The sequence below is a fragment of the Artemia franciscana genome, chromosome 2 (assembly GCF_032884065.1).
Source record: "Artemia franciscana chromosome 2, ASM3288406v1, whole genome shotgun sequence".
NCBI classification, from domain to species: domain Eukaryota; kingdom Metazoa; phylum Arthropoda; class Branchiopoda; order Anostraca; family Artemiidae; genus Artemia; species Artemia franciscana.
The window spans coordinates 53,692,509-53,713,069 of NC_088864.1; the positions used below are offsets into that span (position 1 = coordinate 53,692,509).

The 20,561-nt window shown below is 35.2% G+C and overlaps 1 protein-coding gene across 1 annotated transcript in view; it reads left to right on the forward strand.

Moving 5' to 3' along the window:
* The first annotated feature begins 808 nt into the window (after positions 1-808).
* Positions 809-20,561, forward strand: part of LOC136035239 (uncharacterized) — a 36,964-nt gene continuing 17,211 nt past the window's right edge. The window contains exons 1-4 of the mRNA XM_065716897.1: positions 809-927; positions 10,208-10,788; positions 12,743-12,829; positions 15,177-15,408. Coding sequence (XP_065572969.1) covers positions 10,219-10,788; positions 12,743-12,829; positions 15,177-15,408 — 889 coding nt within the window. The 5' untranslated portion in view covers positions 809-927; positions 10,208-10,218. The remainder of the gene's footprint in view (positions 928-10,207; positions 10,789-12,742; positions 12,830-15,176; positions 15,409-20,561) is intronic.

Genomic DNA, 20,561 nt, shown 5'->3' on the forward strand with positions numbered 1-20,561 from the left:
ACGTTTCAGATACATTTTCATTTCATGGTTAGAAATTCAAAAAAGTTACGGTAAATTAATGGAAAAGAGTAAAAATTTAATGAAATTCCATTGTAAAATAAAATCTATGGCAGAGTTAAAAAAATCCGTGTTTGCCTGGATAATTCTATGGCTGTGATACCCTCTTTCTACAAGAGTACTCTAAATACAGGGCATTATTTTAAAAGCTAGTAAACGAGTCTGGCTTCGTTTGGAGCCCTTGGAGAGATTCCCAATGATGTTTGTAACAAGCAGAAATCTATTAGACTATCACTCTCAAGAAGAAATAAATTGGTTAGACTCAGAAAGCAAACCCAGTCCTCCAGGGAAATTATTCTGGTTCTTAGTTTTTGGCCCAAACTTCGAATTATACCGTCATAGCCATTTTAAAACTGCAAGTTTGGACTTGTTTGTCTATTTTGTAATTTTCAAATTTTTCTTAGAAACCTTGAAAAATTCTCAACTTCTACCCAGCGACATTCTAAAGGAGGATCCCAACCACCTTGTCACTGGCAAAGCTAAATTATTTTTAGGAGACTAATTATTATTCGCTATAATTTTCCGGAAAAAATCTGATTAAGTTAATTTTCAAATGGTATACTTTTCCTGTGGTAGTTCCAATAATAAGGAAAGACATTCGCGATAATTTTAACTAGTCAGTCTTATAAATCAACTTCGCTTTCTATTGTTTTTTTTTTACTTTATTTCCGCCAAATAGCCGATTAAAAGCCCTCTAGATTCATAGCCTCAAAATTTCACCTCTTAATAGATGTCATTGGTGACCTAGCAATTAGCATCACCTTTATTATTAAACAAACACTTTTAATGTCAATTATTCCAGGAAATACCTCAAACAAAAATAACTTGGCAAGGAAGTGAGCATTATTGCTCTGATCAATTGCTGTCTAGGCAAGTAGTTTATATTCACCGCCCATTATTTGCTACTAAATTATGGACATTTTGCTAGACCTATGTTGGAAAGCATTTGAGCTAGGCCTGGTTGAATGAGATTTTTAAGAACGATAAATTGTCCAATGTTTGGAGTAATTTGCTAGCTGAAAAAGGGGAATATCCTTTGGTGTATCTTTTAATACGATTGGTAATTGTAATGATCAGGTACCTATTTCGAGTAGCCTATTCCCCCCCCCCTTCAAAAAAAATGAAGTCAGGAAACTACTCTAGAAGAATCATAAACTGGTTACTTACTGAACTCCAGTGGTGGCTCTTGGTTTGAACAGGAAGGGACTGTGAGGGACCCATGCCTAGACCAAGCCCATTGTTTACCATTTTGGTAAAATTCTAGTTTAGGGACTTCTTGCTAGGCTATCTCAGAAGGGGGTTAGGTTAAGAAAAGGAAACTTTTGGGAATGGGTCTACAGGCTAAAGCATATCATGGGAAGGTATTTTAAGGTACCTACCTCCACTCCTTCTCCCTCTAGAGGGCCCTGAAATTTGCCTACAAGACAGGTACAAGATTATACCTATTGAAATTTTTTTGGTAAAATTCTAGTTAATTGACTTCTTGCTATCTCAGTAAGGATTTAGGTTAGGAAAATGAAAGTTTCAGGGATGACTCTACAGACTAAAGTATGTCCTAGGAAGGTATTTTGAAGCAACTACCTCCACTCCTTCTCCCTCTAGAGGGCCCTGACCTTTAAAAATGTGTGTGTTATAAAGGTGAAACCTTGCAAAAGAGATCTTCTGCTTAATTGAAGTACAACAAAATTGTTTTCAGCTTCATAACTTTGCTCAATCCCATTTTATAAGGTTTTAAAGATATGCAAATACATTTCCTTAATTTTGAAAAAAAACCATTGATATGGCTAAAAATTCTACTCAAATCACAGGAATTGTATTTTCAGAACTAGAGGCAGAGAAAAAGCAACTAGTAACTGAAAATTAAGGTAAAATGTTGTTTTGTCAAAATTTTAAGAGGTATAGACCTGTCATGTAGGCAATTTTCAAGGCCCTCTAGGGGGACAAGGTGTAGAGGTAGGTACTTCAAAATACCTTCCTAGTAATACCCTTTCCAAGATAACAAGAAGTCAATTAACTTGAATTTTACCCAACATTTTACCTTAATTTTCTGTTATCAGTTGCTTTTTCTCTGCCATTAGTTCTGAAAATGTGATTCTTGTTATTTGAGTAGAATTCAGAGCCATATGCTCAAACTTAAGTTAAGTTCAAACTTAAGAGTCATTAGCTTGAACTTAAGTTCATTTTATGTGTCAGATATTGTGGAAAAACCTGATTATGTTTGGTTAAGCTGAAGATGCTACTTTTTCATCTCACAGACAACAAAATGACACCAATTGCCAATTTTTCAATGATAAGCTACTTGTACTTTGCCCTGCAAAATGTAGCTACTCAGTTAGACTTGGTAAAAATACACCTGGTAAGATCAGGCCTATTAAGATGATGTTCAAGACACTGGTAGAACATGATACAGCTTGTTTCTTTCCGATGTCTGAGACTGCTAGTATCAAAGCTACATACCCCTTGTTCAAAGTCTCTCATGATCATACTACAATTGAACTGTTGGAAAAAAAGAAGTACAATGCCCTGAAACAGGAGCTGAAATTGAAATTGGACACTGGCAAAACTAACTGGAAAATAAAATGTAGCAAAAACGGACTAACCCTCGTGAATAATAACTCTTTTTGTAAACTCTTTTTTTAAAGGTCATCATAGGTCAGGACCCTCTAGAGGGAGAGGGAGTAGAGGTAGGTACTTCAAAATACCTTCCCAGGACATACTTTATTTTCTAACCTAACCCCTTTCCAAGATAGCAAGAAGTCATTAAACTAGAATTTTATCTTTTACCTTTAGCTGTGTCAGCTAAAGGTAACATTCAAAATAAGTGCATTGAAAACTGACCTAACACATGCTGAAAAGGATCTAAAGTGGAAACCAAGTGCTAGCCATTTCAAGAAAGGAAAGGTTTACAAATTTGTTTTAAATCTAGATGATTCATTTCACCAAATTTTACAAATCAAAGAGTTTGAAGTTTGCTTTTATTGGTAAAACTCTAGTTCAGTGACTTCTTGCTATCTTGGAAAGGGGTTAGGTTAGGAAAATGAAACTTTTGGGGATGGGTCTATGGGCTAAAGTATATCCCAGGAAGATATTTTAAAGTATCCACCTCCACTCCTTTTCCCTCTAGAGGGCCTGAAATTTGCCTACATGATAGGCCTATACCTATTGAAATTTTTAACAAAACAACATTTTACCTTAATTTTCAGTTACCAGTTGCTTTTTCTTTGCCTTTAGTTCTGAAAATGTAATTCCTATTATTTGAGTAGAATTCTACTCAAATAATTTTCCTTAGTTGTTATAATGTAAGAACAAGTTTGGGAGTTTTTGTTTGTGAAACTCATTTTTCTTTCAGCAAGGACTAACTTTTGTGACTAATTTTATTGTGTCAATATTTATATATTTTCTTATGGTATAGATTGATTTGTTGAAAACAAAAGGATATATCCCACATTTACATAGGCCAGTGTTAGCTGAGAAAAAGGGTATGTCTTTAAAGTTTTCCTGGAATCAGGTCCTTTTTTTCTTTCTTTTTTTTTTACAATAGGATCAGAAAAAAAATATGCTTTGCAGCTGGTCAGTGGGGTTCTATTGAAGTGCTGCCACAATATCCCTAAAATTGAGTGAAGGTCCCTATTGGTCCCTTAAATTGATAAAAGTCCGTCCCTTTTCTTGCTTTGATTTAAAGCTCTGTGTCATGAAGGCTACCAATATCCTTGTGAGTATATGGTTTCAAGTATTTTGTTTTATTGAGATCCTTGGAGCATGTTTTTGCTTGTCCAAGAAAGACAAAACTTGCTTTTACATAGGCTGCAGGATTACTGTCTGGACAGAGCAGAAAGACTAGTGACAAAAAGGAGTGACTCCTTTTGCCTCTTGAGTCAATATGTTAGGAAGCAGTAGGATTTGGTTTGGCTTTGTTAGTTACTTGAGAGCTCTTTTCTGGGTGTCACTTTATTATACACAGGAGGTGGGAGGAGTAAGAGAATGGCTCAAAGTATAAGATGCAAAGGATGTAGTGTTAAAACTAGGTGTCTTGCACTGTTTGGAGCTTACATACATTTCTTAAACTATTAGACTACTTCCAATTGCCCTTCTTTATCTTAATTAAATACAAAAAAAACAAGTTTTTTCAACTGAAAGTAAGGAGTGACATCAAAACTTAAAACGCACAGAAATTACTTCGTATATGAAAGAGGCTGCTTCCTCATCAACGCCCCGCTCTTTACGCTAAAGTTTTTTACTGTTTTAGAAAGAAGAATTGAGAGAAAGAGTCAAACTTTAGCGTAAAGAGCGGGGCGTTGATGAGGAAGCAGCCTCTTTCATATACGAAGTAATTTCTGTGCGTTTTAAGTTTTGATGTCACTCCTTACTTTCAGTTGAAAAAACTTGTTTTTTTGTATTTAATTTCTGAACGTTTTTGAATCAATGCATGTTTTGATTTTGGCTCTCCGCAGAGGAAAAATCAAAACGAAATTTGAATTTTTTTTTTGGGGGGGGGGGGGGGGGGCTAAATGGCTTTCTCATAATTTTGATCGAATGATTTTGAGAAAAAAAGAGCGGGGGCGAAGCCTAGTTGCCCTCCGATTTTTTGGTTAATTAAAAAGGCAACTAGAACTTTTAATTTTTTACGAATCTTTTTATTGGTAAAAGATTTACGTAGCTTATAAATTAGCTTACGTAAAGAACTTTTGTATTCTCATGTTTTTATTACATATATGAGGGGATTCGCCCCATCGTCAGTACCTCGCTCTTTACACTAAAGCTTAAATTTTATCCCAATTCATTAAGAATGACCCCTGAATCACAAAAGCCATAGAATAAATAGTTGAAATTACTAAAAATACTTTAGCGTAAAGAGCTAGGTATCATAAGGAGGTGAGCCCCTTATATGGGTAATAATTTCTGTTTGTTTTAAGTTTTATTGCTGTTCCTTACTTCAAGCTGAAAAAGCTTTTTCACATTTATTTTTTATTTTATTTTTTAAATAATGCTAGTAAATCCTGCTCTCCCTTCATGGAAGTTTTCTTTTCCCATGACAAATTCTCGATGGAAAGTTCCCCCAGCATATCCCCCTCTTCTCAACCCCTCCCCCCAACCAAAAAAATCCTCCTGAAAACGCCTGTATACTTCCCAATAACCATTACTATATGTAAGCACAGGTCAAAGTTTGTAACTTGTTGCCCCTCCCACGGGGACTGTGGGGGAGTAAGTCGTCCCCAAAGACATAGTTATAAGGTTTTTCGACTACGCTGAATAAAATGGCTATCTCAGAATTTTGATCCGTTGACTTTGGGAAAATAATTAGCGTGGGAGGGGGCCTAGGTGCCCTCCAATTTTTTTGGTCACTTAAAAAGGGCACTAGAACTTTTCATTTCCGTTAGAATGAGCCCTATTGCAACATTCTAGGACAACTGGGTCGATACGATCACCCCTGGGGAAAAAAACAAACAAATAATCACGCATCCGTGATCTGCCTTCTGGCAAAAATACAAAATTTCACATTTTTGTAGATAGGTGCTTAAAACTTATACAATAGGGTTCTCTGATACGCTGAATCTGATGGTGTGATTTTCGTTAAGATTCTATGACTTTTAGGGGGTGTTTCCCCCTATTTTCTAAAATAACGCAAATTTTCTCAGGCTCGTAACTTTTGATGGGTAAGACTAAACTTGATGAAACTTATATATTTAAAACCAGCATTAAAATGCAATTCTTTTGATATAGCTATTGGTATCAAAATTCCATTTTTTAGAGTTTTGGTTACTATTGAGCCGGGTCACTCCTTACTACAGTTCGTTACCACAAACTGTTTGATACATTTCTTGCAATAGCCTATACATTTTTCTACTAACTTGTTTTCCTTTTTTAAGATTTAGGGATTGAAGTTCCAGTTCAAATAAGAATGGGAAAGTGTAAATTTAAGGAGACTTGGTTGGAAGAGAAAGATGCAACAGGACGCCAAATGAAATTGAGATCTAGAGCTGTTCTGGCAGATCTGTTTTCTTTCTACTGTTCTATTAGCAATACATCACTTGTCTGCCATAAAGGCTCCTATACTTCATTGCAGCATGGCAGAACTGCTGAATATAAGAAGAATGTTATGATAAAGCTAACACCAAATCAGCTTTGTCTCTTAGCAGCCTCTTCCATGGAGAGCAGTAAAACTGCCCATGTGCCTAGGTGCTTATATAGTGCAAGAGGAAACAATAGTAACAGAAATTATGTCGGCTATGAAGATGATTAAGTCTGATTATTTTAGGAAATCTGCAGATGGAATAGCAGATGTATTTGGAAAAATGTTCAGAGATACAGTGGTCAAAAACTTCTCCCTTGGGCAAACTAAGTTTCCTTATTTTTCACTGAATATTATGTTGTTGAGTTTGATAAAACTATAAACTCATAAAGCAAGAAAGAGCTTCAAATGAGGATCCAAATCTGGAAAAGATGAAACAAATGGTAGAAAGACATCCAAAAACTGCATTTATTGGACATCCCAGAGCTAAAAACTTGAAGTCAGAATGATCAAGGAGGGTGGTTTATCTGTCTCTAAACTACTAGTGTTAATTTGTAATGATCCGAAAATTAACAGAAAACTTTTCCAACTGATTAACATCAAAAACATGAATTGACAGGTAGCAAAGGTCTCCATGGTATTGGTAGCTGCAAGAGCTATTTGGTTCATGATGCTTTCTAGAAGAGTTTGCAGGAAATTGGCTTGAATTGTTCCAATCTGATCATTAGGGTGTACTGCTTTTTTAGTGGGTGGCTGGCTAGACAAGAAGACTATGGGAAGATTCCAGACAAAACTGGTGTTCCTAAGTTTTGCTTTTTGAAACATGTACCTGCCAAAGGGTTAAAAATAGGATCTGCTGCTTTAAGACTAAGGGAACAGATGCCAGCTCTGTTTTGAGTACTTTGTTCTCTATATTCCAAAGAAAAACCCTAGTCTTATGAAATGACTTTGAATGGCTTCACATATTTCACCAAAAAGTTTCAATAGGAAGAGCCCTTAGTGCATGAACTCTATACAGAACTGAATCTCTTGACATTGGCTGGACAAGTTTTAAAACCTGAAGCAACTGAAGAACTTTGGGATGAAGTAATGCTTCAGTCATTTGAAGATGAAAAGAACTTCGTACCACTTCTACAGACAGTTCTGAGTGACAAGAATGTTGACTGTCATAAGTCAGTAGTCAAGCTTCCAAAATGCTCATTCATGCTGCTATCACCGAAGACTTGATAAAACTGGCCAATTCCACTAGAAAGAGCTATGATTTGATTTGTACCTACAGCAGGGAAAAGCCTCGAAAGAAAACTAAGAAAGAGTAACAGGATTTGGAGACAAGAGAACTACTGAGAGAGCAGCAAGTTGCTGAAACCCGTTTGAAAAGATATACAATAGAAAAAAAGAAGCATTTGGTTCCAAGCAAAAGGCCATAGATGCGTTGCTGGAGGAAACTTGTAATCAGATGAAAAAAGACATTAAAAGAAGGACATGGTAGAGATAGAGCTAGTGCAGGCCATGATATATAGGACCCTGTCAATATGTACTGAAAAAAAGGCAGTTGCTACTCTTGAAACTGCTCAGCAGCAGCTAGACTCAAAGAAACAGTTTCTGATCACATCTCTGTTCCAGCAGAGGACAGTAAAAAAAATGGAAACAAATAGTTTGCATGTTCTAGTTGATGCACCCTTATCTCTTTCATTATGTTTTTGTATTCAAAAGTAAAGCATTCAAAAAAAAAGAGGAAAAAGCTCTGCTAATGATATGATAATTCAGATTGTCTATTTCTTAATTATCACTTTGCCTCTGATCATGGAGAGATGTGTGCAAATGATCATTCCCTTTTTTTCTTAGTCATCATTTGTGTTGTGTCACTGCTTTTTCTTTCAAAAACTTTCTGAAAGCTATGTTTTGGGGTCCATTTTGCATCCAGAATGATCCCTAAGTCCTTTTTTTTACTACTTGAATCTTTGGCAGCTCTGCAGTTTATAAAATTATACCAGGAGGTCTTTGGCCAGAAGGTAACTTATGAAACAGTTGTTGTCCAATGGCAGCTGATATTTTCTGAAGCCTGGAGTTCATGCACTAATGACAAATCTGATCATTTGATAGAGATCAACTAGAGTCATAGTTATGGAGGGCCTGCCTTCACAAAAGACAAAGTTTTATATAATGTATAAATATTTATTTTTAGTAGGCTATATTAGTATTCAATTCAGAATGAAAAGCCCTGTTTGGCAATTTGAAAACTTTTTGCAAACATAGCCTATGGTTAAATAGTATTATTAAGTAATGGAATTTTGGGAGCTACTAAAGTATTGAGAGTCAATTACCAATTAATATCACGCATACATAAATCATACCAGAATTTTAGGTGTGACTAGCTATTTAAGGGAGTGGAGTCCTCCCTGAGTCTTTATAGAAAGTATGCTATTAGGAGGTGGGGGAATTCAAATTCTCATACAATTTGAATTATGTTTCAGTTATTCTTCTTACCACAGTGTCATTGGCTATGTGTATGTCTATGTCTGGCAAGATCAATAGAGTATCCTGTAAGGGATGAGAGCAGGGCAGGATGTTATTTACCCCTTCTTTTTTGTGTACATGTATAACTATCTGTTTTAAAGAATGAGTGTTTATCTCCACCAAGGAAATTGTTTTGGTTCTTTTAGAAACCCATTTTTGGTTAACTTACATTTGCACATACCAGGTTTTGTAGAAAATAAGGTAAGTTTGCTGAATGATATAAAGTAATAGACAAATTTACCAGGTTTTGGCTCCCCAAACATGGCGAGGGTAGTTACTCTAGACCCTTATTGTAATATACTTGCCCACTATATGGTCTATTCTAGCTTGAAATCCCATCCTAACTATTTTGAATTCAAATTCTGAGGGTTCACCCACTCTCAGAAATCATGTCCACAAGATTGCACATGCCAAGAGTGGTGGAATGATGTCAAGTGTTATGAGGAGTGTGCCAAGCATGGTAAAACTGTGTAGCACACATGATGTTCCAAAATGTATAACAGTTGGTGGGGAGTGGGCAACCACTCATCAAATTCTACTTCTGCTGTTTTTCTTTGATTTTTTTTCACTTAATTTTTCTGTTATGTAATCTGATTACCATCACTTGGTTAGTTTGCATTTTTTCCAATTTTGTACTTTACCATTTTTTTGTGATTATTCATCTCTGTTTCTGCTGCCATTTTCAGCAACAGGTTTTATGTATGGCCATCAAAGAGAGGATTGAACCAAAGGGAAGAAGACGTTTGGAGTTAAGTATTACTTCCAGCTATTTAGTAAATGAGGGTCAAATCATCAAGGGAAGGCATTCAATCTCCTAACAAATTCATTATCAAGATTGAAGTCAGGATGACAATACAGGATCTTTGATCAGGGGACATTGACCACTGATAGATGGAAGAATGCCCTCAACATGGCTGGCTGGCAATACATCTAGGAACAATGAAAACTGGCCTGTATATATGTAAATAGTGATTTTCCACTCATGAACTGTGACATGAATATTGAGTTAATTTTACCTGGTGACATCTACAGGTTCTTTAACCTTAATCGCTAGAAGATGGGATGTAAGGTAATGAATTTAACTCCCTTTGTGGGCTTACAACCAGGATCAGAAGATGATAAATCCTTTGAAGCAATGATGATTCTTGTAATTTCTACCGTAGAAACTGGTTCTAGGGCCATTTACTTCTGGCAAGATGGGCAAAATAAGGTTGCAAAGGAGACTGAAGAAGTAGTTGTTTCCCCAGTCTGAGCTAAGTAAGAGATGAATGATTGTTAGACTTTCAGTGTATCCTGAACTAGGGATGTGGAATTTGCAGGTTACTTGAATAGATAACGTGTCCCCTAATCGAACTCAATCCTTTTACTTCATTAAAGTAGGAGGGCATCTGAACAATTGACTTGTCTGATATATTTTTTTTGTATGGATGCTTTTAGTTTGTGTTTTTTTTTGCCAGTTTTGCTTTTCGTTTCCTCATTGTTCTTCTTTAATGCTTTTAAATACTACTATAAGCACATTTTAATCCTATAAGTGTAGTATCATTTTCTACTGAGACTTAAATTAAATTATTCTTGGCAGTAAACCTGGACAAAAATTTTCCAATTAATTCTATTTGATTTTAGGATCCAAAATAATGGGAAGCAAGGACTATGCATTAAAATGGACTGACTATACAGAGGCTCTCAAGTCCATGCTAGGTCAAATTCTCTCTACAGAGAGTTTTACAGATGTCATACTTTATTGTGAAGGCAAAAGCATAAAATGTCATAAAGTAATACTTACAGCTTATTCAGAATATTTTATGACAATACTTGGAGCCAATCCCCACCCACAGCCTATTATTCTAATGAAAGATGTCAGATATGATGATATGCTTGCTTTGGTTAGATTTATGTATACTGGCGAAGCAATTGTTTTGGAAAACCAAGTGACTACATTAATGAATTTGGCACAGTTTTTGAAGTTAAAGGGTCTTAGTGATAGTCCTTATAATTCCTCTATTCCTGAGGAGCCTGAACCAGTGGCTGCTATTAATAGGAGACAGAGGGTGACAAGTATTGAGGAGTCATCTCTTTCACAAGGAATGCAGCAATCACTGAACATGGTTTATTCTCAGGAAGTTCCTTATCAAGTTAGTTCTGCCAACGTTGTTATGCCTGGTGTTGCAAGTACTAGCAGCCAGATTTCTATTGGTAGTCTATTGGTAAGTCTATATAACTTTAAAATCATAGTGAGGAGGAGCTAGGAAACAACCACCATATTTTTATTTCATACTCTATTTAAATTTACTCGAATGATTATATTTACGGTAATGTGGTTTTTTTCTTATTTTTTTTTATTTTCAGATTATATTTGTCCATTTGCTTCTTATTATAATTTTTAATATGTAATAAAGCATAACATACAAATAGGCTATGTATATAATACAAATATATATAATATAAATATACATTCACAGTGCTAAATCTTTAGGGGGGTCATAGGCACATTATTTGAACAGTAGGGGCTTAAAATGGCAAAGAAGCCCATTTAAGCCACCAATCAAAATAATTCCTTACACACTCTGTGGAGGCCAGTATAGTTGTGAAAATTGTCTGCTATCTGTCCAACTTCCCTCTGCACGAACTCCAACCAAATTACTTAAATGGTTGTAGTTTTTTTTTTCTCCTCTTTTTTTCCAGTGCCTTTATTTTATTTTCGAAGATCTCTTGATAACTGCTTGTGTGTGACAAGGATAGTTCAGACATATTGGCAATTCTATAGTTGGGTTTCAAAAACCTAAGGCTCATTTTGGGATTTTCAAGGATATTTTCAATTAAATTCTATCGCTTGGAGATGTCTTAATATTAGTCTACTTCATAGACTCTCCTCAAGAGAAGGAAAAACCATTTGGATCATTTTGTCTACAAGAATGACCCTATCAACATGATAATTGCCTTTTCTTGATGTCTTTTTTTCCTGATACTGCCAAATTTGTTTTCTTACTTGTGTTTCTCTAAGTGTCCATTTAGAGTGTATTGTCTTTTTGAGGGACGGTTGGGGACTTTTCATGATTAAATTCAAAGACAATCTTGGATTTTTTTCAATATCAAAATTTATTACTTATTAATCAGAATATTTTTCCTGTTATTTTTTATTTGTATACGTAGTGGTTTTTTTTTTGGGGGGGGGGGTATAAAATTGTTTCCATTGCAGGTTGGTGCTCATTTTGCCTGCAATTTCCGGAAATCTGAACAATTAAGCATTTCTTGCTCGAATTAGGGTAGGCATATTCCTTGCATGGTTTTCGAAAAGTAATAACCCCTCTTTCCCCGTGTTTATAGTTTGTATTTGTCTTTCTTAATCAGGGACATTTTTGAAATAGTTTTTAATATAATTTTTTGCAACAGTTAAAGATATAGTATACAAGTAAGGTGAAGCAACAATATGACAATATTGCAAGATACTTTGATCACACTGTTTTTGGTGATAAAAAAAAACGATTATATGTCGTATAGAGATGGTTATCATTTTTTCAAAACTGTAAATTGTTGTATGAAAGGCTGTAAACTTGTTTTTTATATTCTTGTTCTTAGAATCTATTTTTACAACTTTTAAGAAATGTCTTTCTACTCATGGACTCTGCACTTATGCATGTATGCTGCAATTTATTTATCTTTTTATTTTTTTACAATTATAGTTGAATTATGTAGGAAATCATTAGGCAAATGCTTTTGGTAGAAAAGGGGGGGGGAGCCCTTCATTATACATTTTTAATCTAGAAATCGTCTAGAATAATCTATAAATATCTGGATTATAATCTAGAATTTATCTAGGGGACCGAGAGACTCTTCCTAATATTTTGGTTGAAAAGGGTTGAATAATCTAGAAATCATCTAGGGTGCCAAGAGCCTCTTCCTAGTATTTTGGTTGGAAAGGGTGGGAGAGCCCTGTTGTAACTTTTTCATTAGACATATATTTGTGTACATGCACATGGTAGGAATCGCCCCGAAATTAGTTCAAAGAATAAAATTCTAATCCTAAATCATAGCTTTGATCACAAGAATCACAAAAGAACCATTTCTGGGTCGGTCAACACTGTGGCTAATCGTTGTTCTTGGGGGTATTTCTTTGTTTTGACTTATCATTTCATGGGATTTCTTTTTTTTTAACTGTAGAACTCTATTAAGCAAGAAGCTCCGTTGGACTCGTATGTGGATGATAATGATCTTGGAATGGACACTGGAGATTCTACTATGGATGTGGTGAGTTTTCTTTGTTTATTCTTTTTCGTTTTTTATTTTAAAAATAAATCTTACTTATGATTTTAATTATCTATTAAGAATTTTTGTGAGCCTAAAAGAAGTATGGATTACTGTTTACTGTACTTATAGAAATTGAATTGGTCTATTCATCAAAAGTTATTCCAACTTTAAGTTGCAACAATTGTTAGTAGATACTTCTTCTGTATATTTTATTCAATTCTATTGATTATAATATATTTTATTATCTATTCTATTAATTTTATTTTATAAGGAGAGTCTGCAATCAACGTGATAGGTTTTTAATCATTATCACGTAGAAGAATCATTTAATGTTTGTTTTTATACAACATATTTATCATCCTATTTCTTTTTGTTTAGCTTAATAAATGGGAAAACATATCCCTTTTATCTTAGATGTTGACTTCCACAATAGTCTTTAATATATATATATATATATATATATATATATATATATATATATATATATATATATATATTTATATATATATATATATATATATATATATATATATATATATATATATATATATATATGTATATATATATATATATATATATATATATATATATATATATATATATATATATATATATATATATATATATTTGTGTGTATTTATGCCAAACAGTGATTTGTCATGCTGTTCAATGTCGATTCTCTCTAGTATTGTCTTTATTATCATTTATTGTCATTATGTTTTTTTTGCCATTTCGAGTTGATCTTTTTCTATATTTAGTGTGTTTTTATTCATTAGTTTTTTTTATAACGGTTTTAAGTCTTTTCTATTTTGAGTTTTCTTCTATTTGTTTGCCATTTCGAGTTTCTGTATGTTTTCTGCAGGTTTTGAAAACATAGTGTAGCTTAATTTTTAGTAAACAGATATGTCCTATTATTCAAGAATCACAGAGTAAAAAGTCGATCAACAATCAATTATTTTTTGTTGGTTTTTAATAATGAAGGCTAATATGTACTATAGAAGGCGAGTTTTTTATCTTATATTTTTTATCTGAAGACTTGTGCGTACTAGTTATTTTGTATATTTTGAGTTTAGGTTAATTATTAAGTTCTTTGCAAAACAAAACTTTAACAAACTTATGTGTTAAAGCTAAGAGTGAGACAAAGGTTGCATTTTATTGCTTTCGTATTAGTATATAAACTAAAAAAGAAGAGGAAATTTAAATTAAAAAAGAAAAAAAAATCACGTTTGCTACAGTTTTTGCTACAAAAATGTAGTAAAAAACAACAAAAAACGAACAATATGAAAGCAAATTATTGCTTTCATATTAGTGTCTAAACTAAAAAAGAAGAAGGAGTTTAAATTAAAAAAGAAAAAAAAACATGTTTGCTACAGTTTTTGCAACAAAATTGTAGTAAAAAACAACAACAAAAAGAACAAACTAAAAAACTGTTAAGTAATAGGAGATGCCGGACTACCAAACGTGCTGATTATGCTTTCTACAACTTTACAAGTTTTGGCATAGCCTATTTTAATTTATTTTTAACATCCTGTAAAATGTGAGCTCGAAACGCAGAAATACACTTGCAATCAGATGCTAGATTGAGCCCTTACATTGGAAGCAAGATCGTCGCATTTATTATCGTTAATCTCCCATTGTACCATAAAAGCAAGCCATGCACCTAATACAAACTGAAAGTTTGAACTTATATTTATGAATAAGTTAAAGATCTTCACCAAAAGTTATACACAACATCTCAATAAGTTCCGTATTCAGACAGTGTATATTACCCAATAGACAGTGGGTATTACCCAAGAATTTATGTAAATTCTCCTTGCATAAATGCTTCAGTATGCTGACTGTTGCCAGTTGTGTTGATTCACGAAAATTAAAGGGGGGGGGGTATATTCTTTTCAAAATCTATCGTCTTTCCAGTTTTTATTTTTAAATAAAAATACCAAAAACGCAATTTTGTTAATGAGAGTGCACCAAAAAAGGTACTTTTCAAGATTGGGGGCCCTCCCACCAATTGACGCCATCACATGTTCCAAACTTAAACCGCGTTTGTGAAGCCTGTATTGTATTAATGACGATTAATTAGTCGGTATTATTTTCGTTTCAAAATGCTAGTTGACAATCAGTTTTAATCCAGATCTATTATTGTAAGTGCAGAAGAGTTAGGCGAGAGTTTCTTTATTCTGTATAAGCAATGGGGGGGGGGGTTAGTCAATTGTCATTAACCATTTTAAGTCTAAATTAATAACAACTAATGAATGATTATTAGTTTAAATCGATTCTGGTAACACACTCTTAACCTTAAGTTGCCCAAACGTCAATTTTGTCATAAAACAAAGATCTATGCTTTCAGACTCCTGAGATGTTTTTGAATCCTACCAAAGCCGCATCGCCAGCTAGGAAAAACTCGACTCACACATGCGTTGACACTTCATACCTACACGAAAGAAGTGTGCAAAACGAAATGCTTCATCGAGATTGGCTTCAGTATGATAGATTCCAGAAAAATATCCAATCCTTACAGCCACCACCCCCTGCTAGACGAGTGTCCATCGATGCTTCACAACACACTCAACAGATGAGCGGTAAATGTTGCTAAACTTTTAAACGAATTTATTGTTTGGTAGTTATCGTCACATTGAAGTTTTCTTCCAAGTTTGAAGTTTTCTTTGAAGTTTGAAGTTAACTTCACATTGAGAAGTTTTGCCTCTGGTTAATCTACAGCCGAGTGGTTAGCACTCTAGACTTGAAATCCTAAGGTCAAGGGTTCGACTCCTGGTGTCATCGGTTATTTGGTTTGGAACAGGCCAGGTAGAGTCGAACCAGCTCTAAACGGGTACCTGGAGATACCTTTTGGGAAAAATACGAGGAGTGTCGGATAATTTGCCCCCAACCATACATTGCACTCCCAGCCGAATACATCAAATCAGGAGATCGGTACTTGCGCAACGCAGACCATTGGTCGGCATGCGAAAAAGTTTGATTTTTTTACAGTTAATATGCAATAAGTGCCACTATCCAGACGAAGATCAATATTTCCTTTGAATAATTGAGAAAATTGTTTTATATTAAATTCTGTTTATCTCTTCGGCTGTTACGGGCAACTCATTTCAGTACCAAGTTGTCCGACAGAACTGTGGACACTCCTCCTCCACCCCAGTCTGTTCAAAGCTTTATTCTTTACCCTTTCCCACAAAATGCCCTTTATATCCATCTTACGACGTTTTCCCACCTAATTTGGAACTATTATAATAGGTAGCGCTTCATAGATAGGCATTGATCGAAGCAGCTTAATATACACAACATATGAACAGTATTTGTACTGAACTCTGAAAGAAAAACAAGTATTTCATTTTGACTAGTTAAGTAATTATATCTTCATATTTAATATGTTGTGTCAGCTCAAATTTTGTAATAGGTATCAGCAGCATAAGAAGCATCTATTGATGTGGTTGATAACGCAAAACATATCTGCAATAATTTGTACTGAAGTCTCAAACAAATATTCTTGTTGACTATTAAGGGTATAAGCTTTTTATTAAAATTTCTGTATCAGTTGAATTTCTGCAATGAGTCATAAACGTAGGACAACGATGAAAAGCGAGGTAAAGTACTGTCGGTGAAAAGGGAGAACAATGCAAACATTTCAGCCTAGACCTCCGCTGAGCCATCCTCATTACAGGAAGAAAAAGACAGATTAGAACCCAGGACAATATAAAAAGACAGATTTCAAAACCATTATCTAAAATAGAAGAGGCCTCTCTCGAATAAAGGCGAGGACAATTGAACAAAACACCCGAATGTAAAATTTTTTATTTTTAATTGTCGAAAGAAATTTTTAATTGGAAAGTTGTTTACATAACTTTTTTGAATGCTAGTCTTTTCCAAGTACAGTATTATTAAAATCCGAGTGGAGATCTTGGTTTAGAATATTTGCATCTTTCTATTTATTTTTGCACTGGCTGGGATTTACCTTGTTTTTCTTTGTTGTTCAACGTTACCTCGTTTTGTTGCGATTACCCAACCAGGGTCTCAGAAATTATTTTCTGTGATAGCTTTCAACTCTAGCCGAGATGGCCTAAACGCATGCAAGCTGCTTATATCTATTGTTTAAACTTTATTTTGATAGTTAGGTTGCTCAGTTCAGTGTATTAATTTTGGAGTGTTTTTTTGAAGAACGTATTTAAGATGACATCAGAAGGTAAAACTTGCTATAGACTAGGAAATGAACAAAAAAGAAAAAGAAATTATAGGAATTAAGCAAAGACGTATTATTTTTTTTGTCAAATTGTCCTCTTAGATTATATCATAGTTTGACGGTTTGACCTGCTGAAAGGTCATTGGTCATGTTATCTGTTGGCTTTCTTTCTGTTAATTATTTTAATTTATTTAGCTTATATATATATATATATATATATATATATATATATATATATATATATATATATATATATATATATATATATATATATATATATATATATATATATATATATATATATATATATATATATATATATAAATAAGTTGTCTGTCTGTCTGTGGATCAGGTGACGTCATGTTTCTGTGTTGACTGACGTCATGAAATTAGTTGTCGTCATTTTTGCTTTGACGGTGACGTCATTAATGGTATTTAAGACATGCGTTCACGGAAAGCTGATAGAGAAAGTAAGAAAAGAAATCGTGCCGAGGAATCACAAGAACAGCAAGAAAACAGGCTTGCAGCTGATAGAGAAAGTAAGAAAAGAAAGCGTGCCGAGGAATCACAAGAACAGCAAGAAAACAGGCTTGCGGCTAAAGAACGCAAAACCGCGCAGGTAGATGAAAATCCACCTGGAAAGCGAGAGTCAAAACATATCAAAACTGAAAAATGATAGCGATGATGATTGGGTTTGGGATTTTGACTTGGATAAGGTCATCAATGCCTACCAGATTTAAGTTAAAAAACAAAGGTTCGGCGATATGTACTTCATAGTGACGCTGAAAAATAAAGAAGAAAAAAAAAACTGAAAAAATGTAAAAAACTAAAAAAAACTAAAAAGAAAAAACACTCAAAGATAAATTACAGACCGGGACACAAATGACGACCGACACAGAGGGAATATAAATGACGACCAGGAACCTCAAAGAAAAATTACAGACTGGGACACCCGGACACAAATCACGACCGGGAATATAAATGACGACCGGGAGGCAGGGACACAACTACAACGGGGACGCCGGGGGCACAGGCGGGATATATAATTGACGACCGAGACACAGGGATTGTTTGAATAGAAATTACAGACCGGGACACCGGGACACAAATGACGACCGGGACACTGGGACAGAGGGAATATAAATGACGACCGGGACACTCAAAGAGAAAATACAAACTGGGACACCAGGACACAAATGACGACCGGGACACAGGGAATATAAATGCTATTTATATGCACAGAATGTTGTACATTCGCATGTTTTACGTAGTTAAAAATATATATTTATATCTATCTCTATTCACAGGTGGGACACAGGGACACAGCTACAATGGCGCGTAACGACTTACGCGCGCGGGGGGGGCTTGGGGGGGCGCGAAGCGCCCCACCAACTAGGTGTTGGGGTGGCGCGAAGCGCCACCCCAACAGCTAGTATATATATATATATCAATCTATATAAAAATAAGTTGTCTGTCTGTGGATCAGGTGACGTCATGTTTCTGTGTTGACTGACGTCATGAAATTAGTTGTCGTCATTTTTGCTTTGACGGTGACGTCATTCAAGATATTTAAGACATATGTTCACGTAGAAATCTATTAATGTTTAAGTTTACAATGACTGATGAACTTACAATGGCAAAAGCCGATGAAGATGCTCAAAGAGTCTATGCCAAAAAACTTGCTGCTGATAGAGAAAGTCAGAAAAGAAAGCGTGCCGAGGAACTACCAGAGCAACGCGAAAGCAGACTTGCTGCTAAAAGAGAAAGTGAAAAAAGAAGGCGTGCCGAGGAATCAAAAGAACAGCAAGGAAACAGGCTTGAGGCTGATAGAGAAAGAAAGAACAGAAAGCGTGCCGAGGAATCAAAAGAACAGCAAGGAAACAGGCTTGAGGCTGATAGAGAAAGAAAGAACAGAAAGCGTGCCGAGGAACTACCAGAGCAACGCGGAAGCAGACTTGCTGCTAAAAGAGAAAGTGAAAAAAGAAGGCGTGCCGAGGAATTACAAGAACAGCAAGAAATCAGGCTTGCTGCTGATAGAGAAAGTAAGAAAAGAAAGCGTGCCGAGGAATCACAAGAACAGCAAGAAATCAGGCTTGCTGCTGATAGAGAAAGTAAGAAAAGAAAGCGTGCCGAGGAATCAGAGCAACCTGAAAGTTATCGCCTGGCATTCAGGTACAACCCAGTCGATGATTATAGCTTGAGTAGATGTGTTCAAATCGGGACAATGTCTAAAATTTGTCCCTATTGCAAGGCCTTGAAATTCAATGGTGAAACAATGGGAATGTGTTGCGCCTCAGGAAAAGTTAAACTTCCTCTATTGGCTGCACCACCAGAGCCATTGAAGACTTTCCTTACTGGAACTACGTCAGAATCTAAGCGTTTTTTGTCAAAAATCAGAAAATACAACTCATGTTTCCAAATGACGTCGTTTGGAGCCCAAATCGAAAATCCAGATCAATTTATGTCTACTTTCAAAGTAAAAGGGCAAATTTATCATAGAGCAGGGTCCCTTCTACCATTCTCAGGCGAGAATCATAAATTTTTACAATTGTACTTCATCAGTGATAGAAATTCTGAATTGAATGCACGTTGCGAAATTTCTCCCAACGTTGAAAGGACAATCGTTTCCCAATTGCAACATCTTTTCCACGAAAATAATAATTTAGTGCGTCTGTTCAAAACAGCCATCGATTTGATGCCTACTGATACGCATAAAATTGTTATTTCCGCTGACAAAACGCCTCCTGGCCAGCATGTGCGTAGATACAATGCTCCAACTATCGACGAAGTGGCAATCGTTATGGTCGGTGATCAGTTTTTACCTCGAGATATTATTGTTCATAAGCGAAACGCTCAGTTGTTAAGAATTGCTGAAACTCATCGATGCTACGATGCCCTACAATATCCTATCATTTTTTGGGATCGAGCCGACGGCTATCACTTCAATATTAAATTGATGAATCCAGCCACTAACAAAGAAATGAATAAGAAATGCAGTGCAATGCATTATTATTCCTGTAGACTAATGATTCGGCAGGATGAAGAAAATTATATTTTAAAATGCCGTGAATTGTTTCACCAATTCGTCGTTGATATGTATGCTAAAATTGAATCAGAACGTTTGCTATATATCCGCCTGAATCAGACCAAGCTCCGCTCTGAACAATACATTCATTTGCGAGATGCAGTTATAAATGACGGTAATACCACAAACGTTGGAAGATTAACAATTTTACCTTCTTCATATGCTGGCAGTCCCCGTCATATGCATGAATATGCTCAAGATGCTATTGCGTATGTTCGTCTCTATGGTCGTCCAGATTTATTTATTACATTTACATGTAATCAATCTTGGGACGAGATACTGCAGCTTTTACTTCAAGGACAATCGGCGGTTCATAGGCATGACATTACGGCCCGTGTCTTCCGGCAAAAGTTGAAATCACTGATAAACTACATTGTAAAACTTGAAGTGTTTGGGTCAGTGCGATGCTGGATGTACTCAGTGGAATGGCAAAAACGAGGTTTGCCACACGCACA